General features: G+C 38.5%; 1 protein-coding gene across 17 annotated transcripts in view; it reads right to left on the reverse strand.

The window, feature by feature from the left end:
* ROBO2 (roundabout guidance receptor 2) overlaps positions 1-18,343 on the reverse strand; it is a 1,122,909-nt gene that overhangs the window by 104,003 nt on the left and 1,000,563 nt on the right. For all 17 annotated transcript variants that reach the window (XM_074599504.1, XM_074599494.1, XM_074599464.1 and 14 more), the window contains 2 exons: positions 6,451-6,575; positions 1,684-1,855 (listed from right to left, as the gene is read on the reverse strand). In XM_074599504.1, the coding sequence (XP_074455605.1) occupies positions 1,684-1,855; positions 6,451-6,575 (297 nt within the window). The remainder of the gene's footprint in view (positions 1-1,683; positions 1,856-6,450; positions 6,576-18,343) is intronic.

Raw genomic sequence — 18,343 nt, forward strand, 5'->3', positions numbered from 1 at the left:
TTTAGCAGGGACACCTTTGTGAGCTTTCTGTTGACTCGTTAAATAAACTAACAAAAATTCCAAAGAGGTCATTAGGATTTATTATTTTCCCCTCCTCCCCCCTGCCCCCCGCCAAGAAATAGATAAAGATGGACCACAGGCCTTGTCTGTCAAAAGGAAGAATTTCTCATCACTAATATCCTTGAACCTGATTTGATCCTCTCGGCCCCTGTTGCAGTAAATCTGTACAGCATCAGCAGGTGCAACCATTAACAGCTCAATGTCCTCTTAGCCAATGTTTGTGTGTTCTATTTATTCCAATCACAGTCATGGCACTGAATCAGGCAGCGCTATGGACAGATATTAAAAAATACTGCCTTTCCATTAATTTAAAATGACCTTTTAATCTACATTTAAATTTGAATTGAATGAAAATGCATCATTTTGTCAGAGACCATGAGAGGAAGGACTTAAAGAGACTGCAGAGCGAAGGTTAGCCTTTAGTCTTCAGAAACTACTTTACAGAAAAGCAATGTGCTTGTAAAGATGCAGGGATAAGGCAGAAATTATCTCCCCTTGTCATAAAAATATAGACAGCTTTTGGAAAACAAAGAAAAGGCATCAAATTAATGCTCAAACCTCTATAACACGAGCCTGAACCTCTCTACCTGTCACTTGTGATGAATATGTTCTTGTGAAAAGCCAGATTATTCAGAATTAGACATCTTTTCAAACTTTCATGGTGCAGGCAGGTCTCTAAGGGAACAGTAAAAGTAGACCTCTGCATATAACAACAGTTTTAATGGCAAAAATTCATCAAAGTCTGTCAGGAGATATTTAATGAGTCAGTTACGATAAGGAATAATGACGTTGGGGAATGCAACAATCTCCTAGTATAAGAGGAATTCTGTTGTTTTCTTCACTAACATTAAAGGATGCAAACTGCCTTCTATCCACAATGGAATGAAGAGAGCTATCAATGGGACTCATGTTTTCAGATGGACTGAAGTAAACCTCAAGGCAGGATAACTTTCAAACCCAAAATTTTGAAACGGAAAGCATCAAGAGAGATCATGTATACTTTTCTTTTCCTTTCCTGAAAACCCTACCTACACATTTACATGTCTCTTTTAGCATCTATCCATACTGAGAAACTCTTAGAACACAATTCTGAGGTAAGGAAATATCTTGGCGCCTTATTGACACAGGGAATAAAGGTCTACATGTTGCAGCTGTTCTAAACCAACAGTACTTCAGTAAGTTCAAGGTAACTGTGTTGATTTAATTGAGCTAAGAACACATCGCCAAACGAGCTGATAATACTGAAGACTGGGAATGAGGTGGGAATTGAGCGTGATTTTTCTGCACCCCAGTTCACTGCTTTAATCACAAACCTATTAATTCTTCACAATATTTTTCGCAGTCCTACCTTAGCTCCAGCAAACCGAGACACTTGCTTTCTCACCAACCCTATTCTAAACTGGTTTGTACTGGTTTTTTGTATTATTGAGGAACCTCCAGAAAGCAAGCAAAAGGCAAATTAGACTTTGATGCCTTTTTGATACCACAGAGAATTGCACAGAGAACCCTTTCATTGTATTTGTCTGTTTACTTGCATGAATTATGTGCTCTTATATGCCTTTATTTACATCACTTTTAAAATGCTTTTGACAGGAAAAAACAATAGGAACTTCCATAGCTCACCATCAGTAACCTCCAGCTGAGCTTTTGCTAAAATGCTTCCAGCAACCGTCAGTGCTTGACAAATGTAGTAGCCTGCATCAGACCGCTGAATGTTGGTAATAGTGAGGTCTCCGGTTGGTGACACTGAATACCTGCTGTTGGGTTGGAGAGGCTGGTTTGGGAAGAGTAGATTCTGCAAAGACAATTCATCTCACATCAATTCAAAACACAAAAGCACCACTTTTCCCTCAGCTAGAGAGGCAATGATTTTTCCCTAAAAGTACTATATATAAGCTAGAAGAAAAAGTAAGTGTGGTTATGACCTTACGAACACATAGAGCTAGCTTTCCCTGCCTTGGGCAACTTGCAGTTTAAATTAGAAACAGCCCTTTGACAGCACACAGTGGTGTATTCTGGCTGGGGGTCCAGGCAAGGAGAAATTTTCCAACAATCGCACTTGAGTGATTTGTATTTGTGACACATTCATCTCTGTTCTAAATGTAATTGAAATAATATACTTATTGGCTGTCAAACCAGGAGGACACAATACTACAGTAAACATTAGAAAACTAGCAGAAAGAATTGAATCCTGGGGACTTGAGGGAGCACAGCACTATTGTTTGGCTGTGAATATGTTCTGGGCAAAGGAGAAAGTAAGAGCGTGGCACAGAAGGAAAGCTGGGAGGAAGACACAAACAGGTCATAAAGTAGGAGAAGCTGGCAGAACGTGAGATCTTAAAGGAGAAGTAAAAGGAAATTAAAACTGAGATATACCAAAGGATAAAAGCAGCATGGAGCCTTGAGGGTGAAGAGAAAGAGTATAAATCTGATGTGGAAATCATCAGAGAGAAAAAAATATTTCATGTAGGAGAAGACAACGGTTAGCACAAAACAGGGGGATTAGCTTTTGCCTTTGGGCTGGATTGGAGAAAAGAGAGATGTCAATAAGAATAACTGGAATGGATGTAGCAGTCATTGCATATGATGAAGGACTGAATGAATCAATAATACAGAAAAGGACAGAAAAGCTTTTAGTGGTGAAGGCTGTGCTTTCAAGGAAAAAGTTATGCCGTCTGGCACAGCTCTCGATGTGAATAAAAAAGAACAGGAAAAGGGAGGCAATGTGAACAGAAAGGTCAGCAGCATTGCCCAATGAGACAGAAAGGGGAACAGATTAAACAATAATTAAACAACAGTAATTCCAGTCCGGCTTTTATGTCAACTCAACAAGCCCCTCTGAAAAATACAATTGTTTGTATCAAGAATACCCCAACACACTGTTACCATGCTGTGATAAGCTTTCAGTCATTACTGCAGCTCTGTATAGCTTGGCTGTGCTTTCTAATGATGACTCCCTACTAACTTTTAAGCTTGTCTATATGGGCTAAAAAGAAAATCTAAGAGTATAGGATAGGGTATTACGTGAATTTTCTGTAGGTCTGCTTCTTCTGCAGTAGACCTTAATGGTTCACAAAAAATCATTTGGAACTGACAAGCAACAAACCTGGACTTTAAAAAATCCTGCTTTGAAGTGAAACTCACACCTTTATCTCTCTGGTTTTGGCAATAAAAGGAGAGAGATATGCTTTAAATAAGATCCGACACCCAAGTATCGTTACAATTGTATTAACCCACCAGGCTACTTGTCACCCTAGGGTGAGTTTTTCCCCTTATCCCCTTTCAATGTCAACGTTCAAGAAATTTTTCACAGCAAATTTTTCCTCAAAAATCAATATGCACCCAGTAAACATGTCAGATCCAATAAGAAAAAAAAGTGTGAAAATTCTGAAACAATTTCAGGCTACAGGGCTAAGTGGGTCTTGAAAAATTGCCCTGTTTTCTGAATTGCATTGAAACTTTCAGAATAACCTCTGCCTGGCACAGACACCAACTGAATGAGGGTATTATGAAAACTCCACTAAATTTTACAAGAAAGCAGAGAATTTTGATATGGCTGAGCTTGACACCATTTATCACTCATTATGCAAAGTCTAAAAAGAAACACAATGTAAAAGACAGTGCAAGGATCAAGCTCCTAATTCTTAAGAGGAAGAAGATCTGCTCTTCATCGCTGCACTAGAAAGGGGAGGCTGTCCTTTCTATCTTCGGCATGGGCTTATCTGTTCTTGAGAGGTACCACATCGCAGTGAATATTCCACACTTCAGGAAGAGCTCATCAGTCTCATGACTCCTTCCTTCAAAGACCAGATAACTATGAATTATAACTTGTCCTAAATTAGAGTATAACCCCTTTTAAAATGTTTTTACAATTTCACTGGTTTTAATTAGCTGTTGGGTTGCTCATCTGGGCACAATGGTGGCGTACTAGGTTGCAAACAAGGGGAACAGCGTCATCCCTGATGTAATACCACTGAATTTATCTCAAGGAAGAATTTAATTTTGAGAGTCTAAAGGTTACACATGCCCCGATCTGGTGCATTTCATTGGCGGGCGGCTGTTAGGCTCTGGCGAAAAGGCTACCGAGAACAAAGGAGCAGCTGTTGGCACAAAAAAATGACTCAGAAGGGAACAGCTCCCCTCCCTTCCAGCTGGTTGTGCTCAGAAACAGGATCGAGAAATGGATTCACAATGAAAAATGCTCTACAATTACTGGAGTCAGCTAACATGACTACATAACGTTATTCTGAACACTAACAGTGGTGCTGCTTACAGTTCCTCAAGTAATAGCAGAAGCACACATTGTAAAGCCAAGAAATAACTCATAGCTGGGCATGCAAAGGTGAAAAGTCATGTATGTTCAGTGCACCACACCTAATTTGACCAAAATACTGTCCTTCAGATTTGTACAATGATATACAGTATGTGGAAACTCACCTGTTCTATGGTGTCTCATTGCAAAATCTGGCAAGTCGTGTATTGAGACTGTAACCTGTGTTACTTCACTGATGCTCAATTAAGATTAACACGAGGGTGTAGTGAATCACACTGAGCTACGTTTCAAGGTTTGATTATAAACCATGTAGGTATCAATTTTTACGTTGCATTTATTTGCCAAAAAAGACCATTCTAACCCTCAGGGATCTGGTTCTCAATATGGTAATTAATTTTCCAGGTTTGTAATTAAACAGCTTCAACATGGTACAATCAGTAGGTAATAACATTCAATTAAAGACACAAGATGCATTTTCACCTTAAAATGTTTTTACCCTTGAAGTGATACCAATGGAAGAGGATAAAATAGAGTATTAACACTTTTCAATTACGTTAAATGACTTTAATCCTGCAAATGATGCCCTACTTTAATTAGAAGCTCTTCTCTTTATTACAGCATGATGGATGTCCACTTTATTAGATTCAAGTGTGACACTATAAGCTCACTTCACATAAACATTACCATGTTATTAAAATGCTCTACAAGGAAGGGGTTTGAAATGTTTGCTAGCACATCAGTACTTCCTACTTTAATTTCAATATGCTATTCTACTTTCCCTTTGGAACAATTTTCGCCTTAGTGAGACTCACAATACTGTGCTTTTCCAGGATGTGATCCATGGAGGCTAGATCTAAAGTTCTCTGAATAATACGCTGAAAGAAACATACTGAAGACTAAGCTTACTCTCATACAAGCTTACACTCATAAAGTAATAGTGCGGTATCTTTGTAAGCCACAAATGCAACGTAGCACAAAAAGCTGTGAGCCTTGGTCCTATTACTCTGGATCAGTTATCTGCCCTTGTAAGAAGGTGAAGCAGAAGCAGGTGGGGCAGAGCGGGAGGTCTGTGGTTCTGACCTCCTGAGCTGGTACACACAGTGCCTCCAGATTAGACAAAAGGCGCACCTGTACTGCACAGCACAGTGTGAATATTTGAGTTAACTCACATATCGCTGTATGGCAAAAAAAGGCACAAGACTCTGAAACGCCTCATTTAGCCAATGGAGAAGGGTATGCAGTATAGATACACAGACAGGCGTAGCCATGACAGGCTTCATCAGGGAGCTGCAGGAGCCACTGTCCTTGGGCATCCATTTACCCCTTTTAATCTCTTCTCAAGTGCAAGAGAGAATTCGACACAGTTTACAGTGTTCAAATTTAACATACTCACATGAACTGCATGTTGAAAGTGAGAAGGCCTGACTTCTGCTGCAACATAGTGCCAATACAGCAACAGCAGTAAAAAAATGTTATGGCATGACATTCAAATATTAAGCTATAGAAGTTAGTATTGGCTGATGGCAACATCGACTGCTACATCAGAAATTTTGCTTTCAAAAAATGACAGTAAGAATCAGGGAAATATTTCCAAAACTAGATTTAGAAATTTCCTGAGACAATGTTACTGAAGAAAGCATCTCCGTGTTCAAAACCTCTATCTATATGCACTATGAGAATATGCCTATGCAAATCAGCTTGCTAGATATATATCTGCTTGATCGTGTCTAGACAGGTTGTGAACTGTAATTACTGCACTGATTAGTTAAAAATTGAGCCATACCTTTTTTATCTACTATGTTTGTCTCACCCATCTGCTTGTTGGGGGCTTCAGAAGGAAAAGTCTTTAAGATACATACTATTGCTTTCTATATGTTTATACAGCACCGAGCACAAGTTTCACCAACTTAAATGGCCTTTGAGTTCTTCACAATATTAATATTTTTAAAAAAAAACAGCAACAAAATTGTCAGTAGAGAATAGTGATAGTTTAAAAGACAAATTCCTGTGAAACATCAAAAGAATATATGAAAGGTAATATAAATAATATTCCTAAAAATCTAACAATATAACTACTTAGAAAGGCTTGAAAGACTTATAGGGTACTTATAGCTTACCTGGCTTCCTTCTTTTTGCCAGAAAACAGCTGGCTGGGGATTTCCTTTAGTTTCACAAGGAAAAGTCACTGTTCGACCCTGGGCTACAATCTGGTCTCGTGGTCTCACCACAAACTGTGGGGGAGCTACAATGTAAGAAAAACCATGGTGTAAATTTAGGGTATTTTGCAAGGGGGGGGATGAGGAATATTAAAGGAAAGAGACAACATTATGGAGATTTTTTTTATGCCAGAGGACGTAACACCAGAAACATTAATTAGTGTAGACAGAACTAATATATAAACAAAAACAACAAGAGCAACAAAAAGAGCAGCAATATCAGTATGTGATATCCTCAGTTGTAAAAAAAGAAAAAAGAGAGGAAAGAAACATTACAACCATACATGCTAGAGTAAAATTCTGATGACAATAAATGCTAAGGAGCAGCAGTCAGGTGTTTATGATATTAGCTGTGGATGTATTCTACCTTTCATCTGGGCAAATATCAGCACTCTCATACCCTCTACGCTTCACAGAGCTTGTTGTTGTGCTGGAGCTATTGTGTATTGCAAGGTATGAATTAGGATATACAGACTGCCTTTTTCAATCCGCCCCTCTACACTTTTACAAATGATGGAGAAAGGAGAGGAATGTCTGGATGACAGCAGAAGGACAGAAGTTCAAGAGTTCCCTCTCTTCTCTTAGGGGTAGCGTGGCCAAGAATGGAGTGGGAAGGAGGACTTGCTTTAAAAAGAACGGTTGCTACAACACAAACTTGGGAGATCTGGATTTCGGCTTGTGTAAAGACAAGAAAGAAGCAATAGTTGATGAGTTAGTGGGCAGCAGTGAGTAAGAAGGAATAGGTATTCCAGGAGGCCAGGAAGAGACAAGGAAAAGAGAAAAGGAGAAAGTGGAGTTAAAACAAGAAAAAAGAACCAGGACTGACTATGTTTGCAAGTACGTGGCATTAACAGTGTTCAGACACAGAGGAACAGGAAGCACAGTCAGAAGAGAACAATTTCTAAAAGAGAGGTATAGTTTTACTTGTCTGGGGATGGAGAATAGAGAGTCAATGTTTAGTGGGAATAAGAAGGGAAAGAAAAGGTGTTAATGTGCAGAAGGGAAGTGGGGAAGAAGCAGTGTTGGAGGATTTGAGAGAAAAAACTTCACATCAGCAACTACGTTGAGACTGATGTGATAAAGCAAATGACTTTTCTATGCATGACATGCAAACCTTCCAGTCTCAGTTCAACATTGAAATTCACTGGAATTGGATTTATACTATTTGGCATATCTTAAAAATGTAAGCAGTGTCTCCAAATATTCTCATCAAACGACTAGCTTTTGGGGCAGGCTGAAGAAGGGGACAAAACAATAATAAAAATCCCCACATTAATTTTATTCTATTCCACTATCAGTTTGGTCGTTGTGGAGAGGGATGGTTTAGGAACACTAAGCTTTTAGGTAAACAGAATTTAAGTGTTTTAGAAAACCATATTTTCACCATTATAATTACAAACTATTTAATTAGGCACGAAGAGCAATCAAGACCCAGCTTCCGATTACACCTGCTGACAGCAACGACACAAGTCTGCTCACTGCATAGAAATGTATGCAGATCTGATTTTTTTAAAATACGCTTTATAGTTATCTCATGAGGTACTTCCCAAGGCTTTACATATCAGCAGGAGTCTAAAGAGCACCAGTTCAACAGCACTGGTCTAATGCATTCTTAAAATAAGAACTGCAAAACACCCCAGAAATATGAATCACCACCAATTTAGAAGGCAGAGGGTGGGGACAACACGAGGAGTCTTCCTTCTGCCTCATACTCCTAAGCACAGGTTTTGGCCTCTCTGAAGAGAGAAGTGTCCGCCTCTTCTCATCCTGTACTATTCCTAAAGCGCTGAACTGCAGAAGTTACTTGTTTTTCCCCCACCTTGTTTTACCCAGAATAACTGTATGCAATCTCTACAGATGTCAGAAAGCAGTAATGTGGTAATGAGTGCACGTGTTTGTTCATTCAATCATATGAGAATGGAAAAAGAGAAAGACCTTTAAGTTGTGAATTTGAAACCTCCATTCCTATAGGCATACCTTACATTACGGTATCTCTACTGTTCTGACCACCCACTTAATAAAGGTCACTGAATTAGTTCCGTGTTTGCTGCTCAACCATAGAAGTTCATTGCCCAGGATATTAATATAGCATCAATAGCAACTTCAGGCAGAAGGGAGAGCAGAAAACCTCTAACCCCTTCAGGTGTTATATCTGCATTTGACAGGAACTATGCATGAGTCCCATGCCTATCCTGCATTATGGGTGGCCTCAAGACCATAATCTTTCTATCTTGACACTAAAAACCTGGTGTCAGGAGACCATTCCATAGATCATACCTAAGCATGATTGATGCCTAAGATCACTTCGTAGGCATATTTGGTGCACTGGGGGTGTGTTAGGCTAACAGTGCTCTGAGACAGTTCAACAGAAGAAAGAAGGGCATGACAATTCCGTGAGCCTATCTTTCAAATCACATAGCCAACTAAATGCAAGGCAGGTAAGTTTAAGGGTTCATCTTCAGGGCATGCTCTAGTGACAGAGATTGTAGGGTTTTTTTCTGTGTGTGTGTATGGTTGGACTCGATGATCTCAAAGGTCCTTTCCAACCATGAAGATTCCATGATTCTATGATCTGAAACATTCTCACACACACAAGGCTGTACTGTAAGTCGATAACTCAAAGCTCTGAGCAGATGTAATAGCACTGAACTTGTTGCTGTGGCAGACCTTCCAAGGACCAAATTAAGGTAATTTGCTAGTCAAGGAACAATGAGAGCTAAACGTCCTAGTTTCTACATAGTTTCCAGTTTTTGATCCACCCCTAACTTTGAACATCTCTAAGAGCAGAAAACTGATCCTTTCTTCTGTAAAAAGAGACAAGGAAGCGAAGCAGGAATTAAGGCTGTCGCTCAGTCCAGATAATCCAAATGACGTGGATTGACTCTGTTGAGTTCTCTCTCTGCCACGCACCAAGTCCTATCCAGCATTTGCCATACTAGCTGAACAGAAGATCCATGGCCTCATAGCTACTAGTTTAGGCTTTTTAAAGACTCCAGTAATCAATGACATATAGTTAAGCAAGGATATATTTTCTAGCTTTTCTCTGCAACCATAATTACTAGAAATTCACTAAAAAAATAAATAAATGAATCGGAGCTTTTGTTTAAATATAATCTCTTGATCTCACAAGGAGATAACTTTTATTGGTCACTACATTAATTAGAGTAATACTGTAATTTTAAAGAACATGAAAGATGCCATTTTGGTAAAATAAAACTTTGTATTTGTTTTTTTAATTTATTCAAGTAGGGGGTTCTATAATGAAGGAAAACCTCATTTTGTTGCAGTTTGTTGACATATTCAGCTATAGCTCTGTTTATAGACAGCCACTGATAATAATGACCTTGTTTAAAGCATTTAAACAATGTTTTCACCATATCAGTTTTTTCTATCAAATTCCAATCGAATAATGCAAACTGAAAACTGAAAGTAACAGTTAATGATTGCAGGAGTAATCTTGGTCAAGTGTAACTACCAAAGCGGTAAGACTGCCATTATCCTCAGAGAATGCAATGCGACCCTGCTCAAAGGCAGCAAGGCTTCTTTGACAGAATAAGCACTTGGGCTCTTCAATTTTCCTAAAAATAGAGCTTATTATCTTCATACATAGAAGCTGTTTATAAAGATAGATAAATATTATTACTCCCATTTTGCAGAAAGGTTAACTGAGATCATGACTTCCTCAAAACCCAGCTTCAGAGGAATGCTGGACAAAACCTAATTCAAGCCATTATTGCTTCTTTCTCTCGAAGTAGGTCAATTTTTAAAACATTCTGAAAAGGTACTGTTACAGAAATAACAGCGGGCTTGATATGCTTCAGCTGTTAAAGTTATGTGGTACTTTAATGCTTAATTCAAGCTAAGCATTAAGGTCATTAGAAGAATCTCTTGAAAAAAACTGTTATGAAGCAGCAAACTGAATGTTGTTCCTATCAAACTATTACCCTTTACTGTTTCAGATGTAACATTAACTGGATTGGAATAAACAGAGTGGAAAAACTCTTGCTTAATTGACATTTGAAAGTCAAAGACAATGGCTCTAAAAGGAAATATATTGCTTGGATTCCAGGGGACTCGACAAAAATACGAAAAAAGAACAATTAAGACCACAGACCTAGTATACTATTGAAAAGACTTTTTTTTTTTTTTTTAGAAATTTAAATAGTACACAGTAAATTAGATTTGATTTCTGGCAAATTATGCTTTGATACTGCATTCAGCAAGCACTGGCTTCAATCAATGTCACACTAAAGCTCTGTTATGCTAATAGCCGCTTGTGAGGCTGAGCGGGATGATATGGAAATCAGATGGTTGAACATGAATAGAAAGCATAGGCCATGTACGAGGGGGCTTTGAGATGAGGGGATGGAGGGACCCTAAGGTTAACCACATCATGTTCAGAACTGTTTTTACAGCACAGAACAGTATTCTACTGCAAGAATTCAAATGAAGATAGAAAAGCATGAGCAGTAGTAAGCATTAGTTACGTTGTTCAAAACGGGAAGCATACATTCTGTTGCACTCTTTCTAGATGTCATTTTATGCATGACAGAATGGATCTTTTCTTCTATTAATAAACGTATATGAAGGTAGCCTCTGCGCAAATGTTAAAGAGATGCAGAAAAAAATAAAGAAGAAAAAAATCCTGCAAATTATTTCAAAGGGATCTCTCAACCCTTCTCCAGTCTTAATAGTCAGCAGAACCTCTAATCTGAGGTGATGGATTGCATACATTTCTTTCCCAGTAGTGTTACTGAATACTAAAGGTTACGCTGAGTCACCAGGAGCTGATAAAGCTGCTGAGGTAGAGAGGTTTCACTGAGACAGTGAGTTCATCCTTCATAGGTGAACTCTGGTCACCTGATAACAAACATGGCAGAAGACTCAGATGGGGAGGGGACAATTACCACAGGAAAATGTGAATTCATAGGAAAAAGTACGCTTGATCCCATATCAAGTACTAGCAACATTTTCTTCCAGTGACAGTTTTCTAAGCTGATCTTGTGATTTGAGGTTATCCTTGAATTCAATGAGCCTAAGGGAATTTTATTATCATGACTTCCTCACAGCACCTCCCTCGGCCCATGTGCCCTGGGGTGTGTACATTATATTGCCGTGATTTTAATTAAAAGTAGATACTGTAGCAAGTTTTAGTCCAGTGTTGCTACCACAAGCAGAAATGGAATTGTAACAACAGAAACAAATATCAGTGAGATTTTTGTTGCTGTTGTTTGGTTTATTTCTAAACATCCTCAATTACCTAAGGCTGCCGCTATGAGACCAAACTCATTTTACATAATCCAAATGATTTCCACATAATGAAAATTTTATTAATCTTTTAATTACATGTACTTAGATAAAATGTCCTCACATACCATGGCATATGAGGCTTTATTCAAAGTGCATTGAAGTTGGTAGGAATTATCCTATTGGCTTATGTGGTCTTTGGATCAGACCCATTGAAAAAATAATATATTACAGGAAAACAGTGACAGCAAAAAGTATTAAAGGGCTTAAATTACAGATTTGACAACCTTTAATTGCAACTAATTTCAGTTGATAACGAACTGCAAATGAAATTCATCGTGAAGATTACTTAGACAAGCTAAAGTGATAAAGATGAGTGCTTCATTTTAAACTGTAATTGTTTATTATCCATAAACATATTTCTGTGACTGGTTCAAAGGGGGCAATGGGAAAGATGCTGACTTGTTAAAGTTTTAAGCAAAACTCAGATAATGCTCACTGATAGGGGAAAAAGCTTTGAAGAACAAGCAGAAACACACTGTCTGGTAGAGCACCAAGACTCTTCAAGACTCATCTCTGATTCCAGCAGGGAAGAGACAGCAGACAAACCTAATATTCCCATCTTCAGTCTTCTTCAGAATTGTACATTTGCAGCAATAAATTAATTTCATATTAATCCTTTCAACAATCAAAGTCGCACCTGCTACAATACTCAGTAGTTCTGCCTGGAAGTAAGAGAGTCAGTTAAGGTGATAAGATAATAGCGCCTTCCCCAAATTGTCTTCTGACTTCTGGAACCCCATCAACATCCCGATCTTCTTTTGCAAAGCCCTCAAAGACGTGAAACTGAATATCTCAATGCTTGTACAACATTCATGTGTCCACTCCAGATGATCTTCAATACTTGTTGATACTTTAAGAGACCAAACTCAGTTCCAGTCTTACGAAATACAGATCAATACTTGTCTCTAAGACGTTTACACAGAGGATAGCAGAAGCTCCCAGAGCTCCAGATGAAGTATGGTGTATTTTGAAAAAGGAGGTAACCCTTGACATCATCTATGGAGTAGGACTGCTTATTTGTTGGATCGTTTTGCTGGTTCCAGATACTAGCTTAGACAACAGTTGAAGGCAGTACAGGAATTCTTCCAGTACCTAAAGGGGCCCTACAGGAAGGATGGGGAGGGACTCTTTATCAGGGAGTGTAACGACAGGACACGAGGTAACGGTTTCAAACTGAAAGAGGGGAGATTCAGATATCAGGAAGAAATTCTTTACTGTAAGGGCGGTGAGGCACTGGAACAGGTTGCCCAGAGAATCTGTGGATGCCCCATCCCTGGAAGTGTTCAAGGCCAGGTTGGATGGGGCTTTGAGCAACCTGGTCTAGTGGGAAGTGCCTCTGCCCATGGCAGGGGGGGTGGAACTAGATGATCTTTAAGGTCCCTTCCAACCCGAACCTTTCTATGATTCTATGATTCTATAAAATAATGATCCCCCACCTTTGTGTGTCATTGATTAAATTTGTCTAGAAGGCCTGGTAGATATTGGCCTTTTGGATGCTTTTGTGATACAAATGTAAAAGAAAATTGTCAGACCCTACTTATATACCTTGCTATAGCAACATTTGCCCTTCGCGTGGCATGAGCTGCCAGTAAGTGCAGATACAAAAGTCTAGGAATTTTGAAAGATGGTTTGCAAGGCTACTATTGCTGATGGAGTAATTAGAGGAAAACAGAAAATATTTCCAGTCTCAAACACCAGAAACCTGGTCTGAGTCAGCAGTTCTTTCCTCAGGAGTTCAGATCTTCTTAATCGGTACCGAAAGTGATGTGTGGTTCTTATGACACGAAGTTATTAGTGCACTATTAGCTACGACTAATGATAAATCAAGAGTGTAGCCTCTGACACAGGAGCCATTACAGAAGCCTGAGAGGATGACAACTTAGGCCTATTACTAATTCAGATATTTCTTATCAGGGATAAACTAATGGAAGTTTAGGATGGTCATTTTCTTCAAAGTGAAAAGACTTCTCAATCTTATGATGTGCTCCAGCGATTAGGTGTGTTCACAGACCGGGAAGGAAGTAACTTTTTAGCATGCTAGTTACGATTGACTTGCCTGGGAAATTAGTTTCATTTTTTTCTCTCCCATGAGTACCATGTTAGCATAGGAATCTATAACTATTGCCTAGTCTGTATGAGCGCAGTTGGAGTTTGGAACAAGTGCATAGATCTCATTTTGTGGTCATTTTGTTTTTTCTTTAATTATGTTCTCTTCCTTGTTCATTTAGAGTATTCTCTTCTTCCGTGATTTCTTCTTCAGGTGGATGGTTCTGTCAATAAAAACGAGGAATGGGTACACTGTGGGGATAACAAGTGATTCATGAAGCCACTCATTAGACCTGTGATATTATTTTAAAATGACACAGGTGGAGGTGGCAAAGCAGGTACTAGGTTTGGATTCTTCTGAAAAGCAGCTTCCCATAACCTAAGGGAGCATCTATAATCCATAGCTCAGATACCATCTTTAACATTGACACCGCTTCAAAATTAATTCTCATATGTCCTGGACCAATAGATCAAATACACAAAATCAGAAGCACAGGGGGCACACGGGGAGACCTTTCAGCAGGTTGAATGCAAGGAAGCACTGGGGGAGAAGAATCAGGCTACAATGGGGCAGCAGTAGAAAGCAGGGGGAAGTGAGGTCTCAGCAAGATTATTACCAGAACCAGTTCTGGTATAACTGTCCTTCACACTGCTCCTGTCTTGTGGAAAGTGAGAAATTCCTTTTGTTTTGTTTTGTTTGCTCTTTTCATATGACCCATGTAAAAACACAACAGTGTGAAAAGATCAGACTTCAAGCATTTGAGAATGCTAAACCTTCCTTCATACCTGGACTAATTGTTCTCATATTCAAGTTAAATTCAGGTTCTGAATTTCACATATAACAACATTTTTATCCTCCAGTTGTTCTGAAACACTGAAGCAGATGGATAATCTCTGAAAGCGCGGAAGCATAAGCATTTTTTTCTTTCTTTACAAGAGGTGAAAGAAGTCTAGAGGATCAATAAATAAAGAACGCTAACTGTCCTACATATTTTGACACATAAAATCTCTCTTTTATCCCTGGATGACCTAAAAGAAAGAAGTGGGATAAATCTCCATGGTGAAAAAAGAGATGTTAGATGAACAATAATGAAAAAGCAGGTTTGGTTTATATTCAAAGTCTCCCTGCCAATTTCAATTAACATAACTGCCAAATCTGCATTTATCATTTTCATAACAAAAGTTGAAGCACAAAAAAATAAAATTACTACCAAGGATTTGTTCTTCCTTCTTACCTAGGACTAATGCCAATAAAACAAAACTATGAGAATAATTACAAAAAAATCCAACTGTCTCCTACATAGCAGAAAAGAAAGGCCTCTACTCCTGCCCCCCCCCCATTTCCAGTGGTATGAGTTCATCAGCAGCTTCTTTTCTGACCCCCTTGTCCTTTTTGCTTTAAAGTACATTTAAACATTAAGTTTAAATATCTGGTCTGAATTTCCTCTCAACATTAGACTGTAGCCTGCTGATCTTTAATCAAATATCTCTATTTTATTACAACTTGTCCAGTCATCTCTTTCAAGTGTCCCCTTACCGATGCTCCTGGAAAACCCCATCTAGAAAGTCCTTCACTTAGTTTTGATACATATAAAGAGAAGTAGTACTGATTCTGTCTGTCCAATAATTTACATTACTCAGGAGTTTCTCTACTCTAGACAATGCTTTTCAATTTTTTTTTCCTCAATTGCCTGAGATTCAGGATACACTTTTTGCTCAGATCAGATAGAAAAGACTGCTTTCCTAAAATCTTAACACTGTAGCCCACTTTTTAATGTAAACTGTACCATTAGGGGATGGCTGGTGCTACTATACCTTCTGTGAGTTTAGCAAATGAAACAAATTATGCCAACAAAAAGACATGTGATCTGCCATGATTCCTTCTGTCATGGGAGATAGCAGGAGGGTGTGCTGGTAATGTGTTCAAAAAAGAAAAGCATACCCCTCGCTGATATAGTAAGATTTCATCAAAACAATGAGTGTAACATGGTTATTCCCTTCAAAAAAACATGAATTCATGTGCTGAAGAGAAGAGCTAAAGAGATGACGAGTAAAGAGCCTAGATAGGCTAATAGGCTACACCTATAGTGAGAAAGATGGCAAGTTCCTGGTTTGTTTACCCTTGAGAATAAAAAAGGCTGAGAGGAGATATTCTGCTTGGTTTGTGCCACTGTAAAGTGGAGAGAGGAAAAGGAGTGAGGAAGAAAAAAGACTATTCATGCTGACTGACAATGCTGGCGTTCAAGGAATGGGGCATACAGTCATTTTGCTGTTGAATAATACCGAGATCATATCCAAATTGTAATATGGCTGGCAGCGATTGAGCAAAGAAGGTAAAGGGAAAAATGAATGGATTAATGTATTGATTTCCACACTCCTCTTGAAGGAAAAGTGAGCGATTTCTCTTTGTAGAAAAAGGAAGGGGAAGGTTTGGGGGGAGCAACACATCAAAAGACTTTTTCATACGTGCAATCTTCAAAGACTTATGGAAAGACTCAGAATCCACTGAAGTAAGAAAACAATTCCCACTGATTTGAGTATGCTTCAGGAAAGTTAAGAAACATTTACACATTAAACTTCTTAAAACTTTCACGACGTAGAGTTCAGCAATAAAAAAAAAAAAAAAGAAAAAAAAATGAGGCCCTTGATCACTTCCCGCACTTGCTGTAACTGGGTTTTCTCTAAGGGAAACAGTGTGAGTACTGGCACATACTTGGTGCCATGATGGAATGAGCCGGGACGTCAGGGTATGACTTGCTAAAACTTCAAGAAACATGCACTGCCATCTTTCATGCTTATCATTGAAGAAAAATCCTCTATCAGTTCTTCTGTGTTTCTGTTCTGATCACTATACCCAAGAAGACTTGGAGCAGCTGGAAACGAAGCTGAGTTTTGTGGACCAGCACTTAAATACTTAGTGGTTAATGTGCTCAATGGCCACATGCAGAGCCATTCTGGCCCATATCATGCAAATGCTGTATTTCTATGACATCTGAAGTCATTATAGGATTCTAGTGTAAGGATTCAGCTAGCAGAGTTTTGCCAAAGTAGAAATGCTAAGGACTTTAGGATTTTTAGACTGGTCTTTAAAAGGCTAAGAAATGTCAGAACAAATCAGCTCCATATTTTAATTTCTTACTGGTATGCAAAGAAATCTATCTTTTCTCTTTAATCTAAAGAATTTGCCTATTTTTAAACAAGAACAATGCATTATTCTTTCACCTAAGGGAGAAAAAAATCCCCAGAGCATAATGCCCACTGGTGTCCTTACTCTCTTCTGAAAATTTCTATAGGTGGTAGCAGCAGGCAGACAGTAAACATACCACACTAATATAGATTTGAGATTTCTGTCCCTGAAAGATGGCACCGTAGTGCCAAGCATGATTTCATCTGTTCTGTCACACACCAATCACCATTACTGATACTGTATAAATCCTCAGTGTCTCAAATGAAGGTGACATTTTCATGGATATACTAAAAATAAAAGCATTCATCCCACATAGATGCAAGAGTCAGAATGAAGAAGAATAAAGAGAGATCTTTCTCACTTACCAACCTGAACCATCTGAACGATATAATTTCCAGCCACAACACCTTATACAACTTTGTTTAAAGTACAGCCCTTTCTATTTTATGTTTCATGCTGCACCACTCTTAATAGACCATTAAGTCATGCCAGGCTGATTTATGACAAGGAAACTTCAGAGAGCAGAGTGAAATGCATCATACAGTCACATTGCACTTAAATGCAAATAGAATGTATTTAATTAATCTGAAATTTGGAAAATTCATGGCAGCTGTCAACTGTTTCTCTCCTCTCCAACATGGTAGGGAAGTGCAGTTTTTGTAACTTGGTTGGTCTCCCCTTACGTCCTTAGTTAATTCCAAATACTTAGTTTCTATCCAGGTGGCAAAAGTATCTAGCTATTTGCTGAAGATGAGTCATAGCATATGACAATAAATTAAGTAAACCTGACTTACTGCAAGGCAATTGAAATGCAAAGAACTATATTTTCACTTGGACGTAGTTGAAATTAATTTGAAAACTGAGTACTCTGTCATCTGAATGACTTTTTAGATGATTAGTAAAAAGGAAACTGAAACATCAGACAGATCGTCCTAGATCTTCTATTTGAACTTTAGGTCCTCTGTCTCAAAGCAGTACAGCAAATGCTTTTGGAAAGAGGGTCAGCGTTGCTTTCAGCGGGACTATATGAAACTTTTGGGCTCCTCCCAACTTTTGTGTGTCTTTTAACAGCTATTCTTCTGCCCAACTGCCATAAGAAATACATCAGAATGTAAAAGTGAAATAATACTAACTTGCTCATCTGGAAAATCCATCTAATGAGTGAAATAAAAACAGAAATGGTCTAAATAGGGATAAATATCTTGTTTCCTAAACCCATCTGTTGTAAATCCTGTCGGAAATCTTTTCAAA

Source organism: Larus michahellis, chromosome 1 (assembly GCF_964199755.1).
Source record: "Larus michahellis chromosome 1, bLarMic1.1, whole genome shotgun sequence".
Taxonomy (NCBI): Eukaryota; Metazoa; Chordata; class Aves; order Charadriiformes; family Laridae; genus Larus; species Larus michahellis.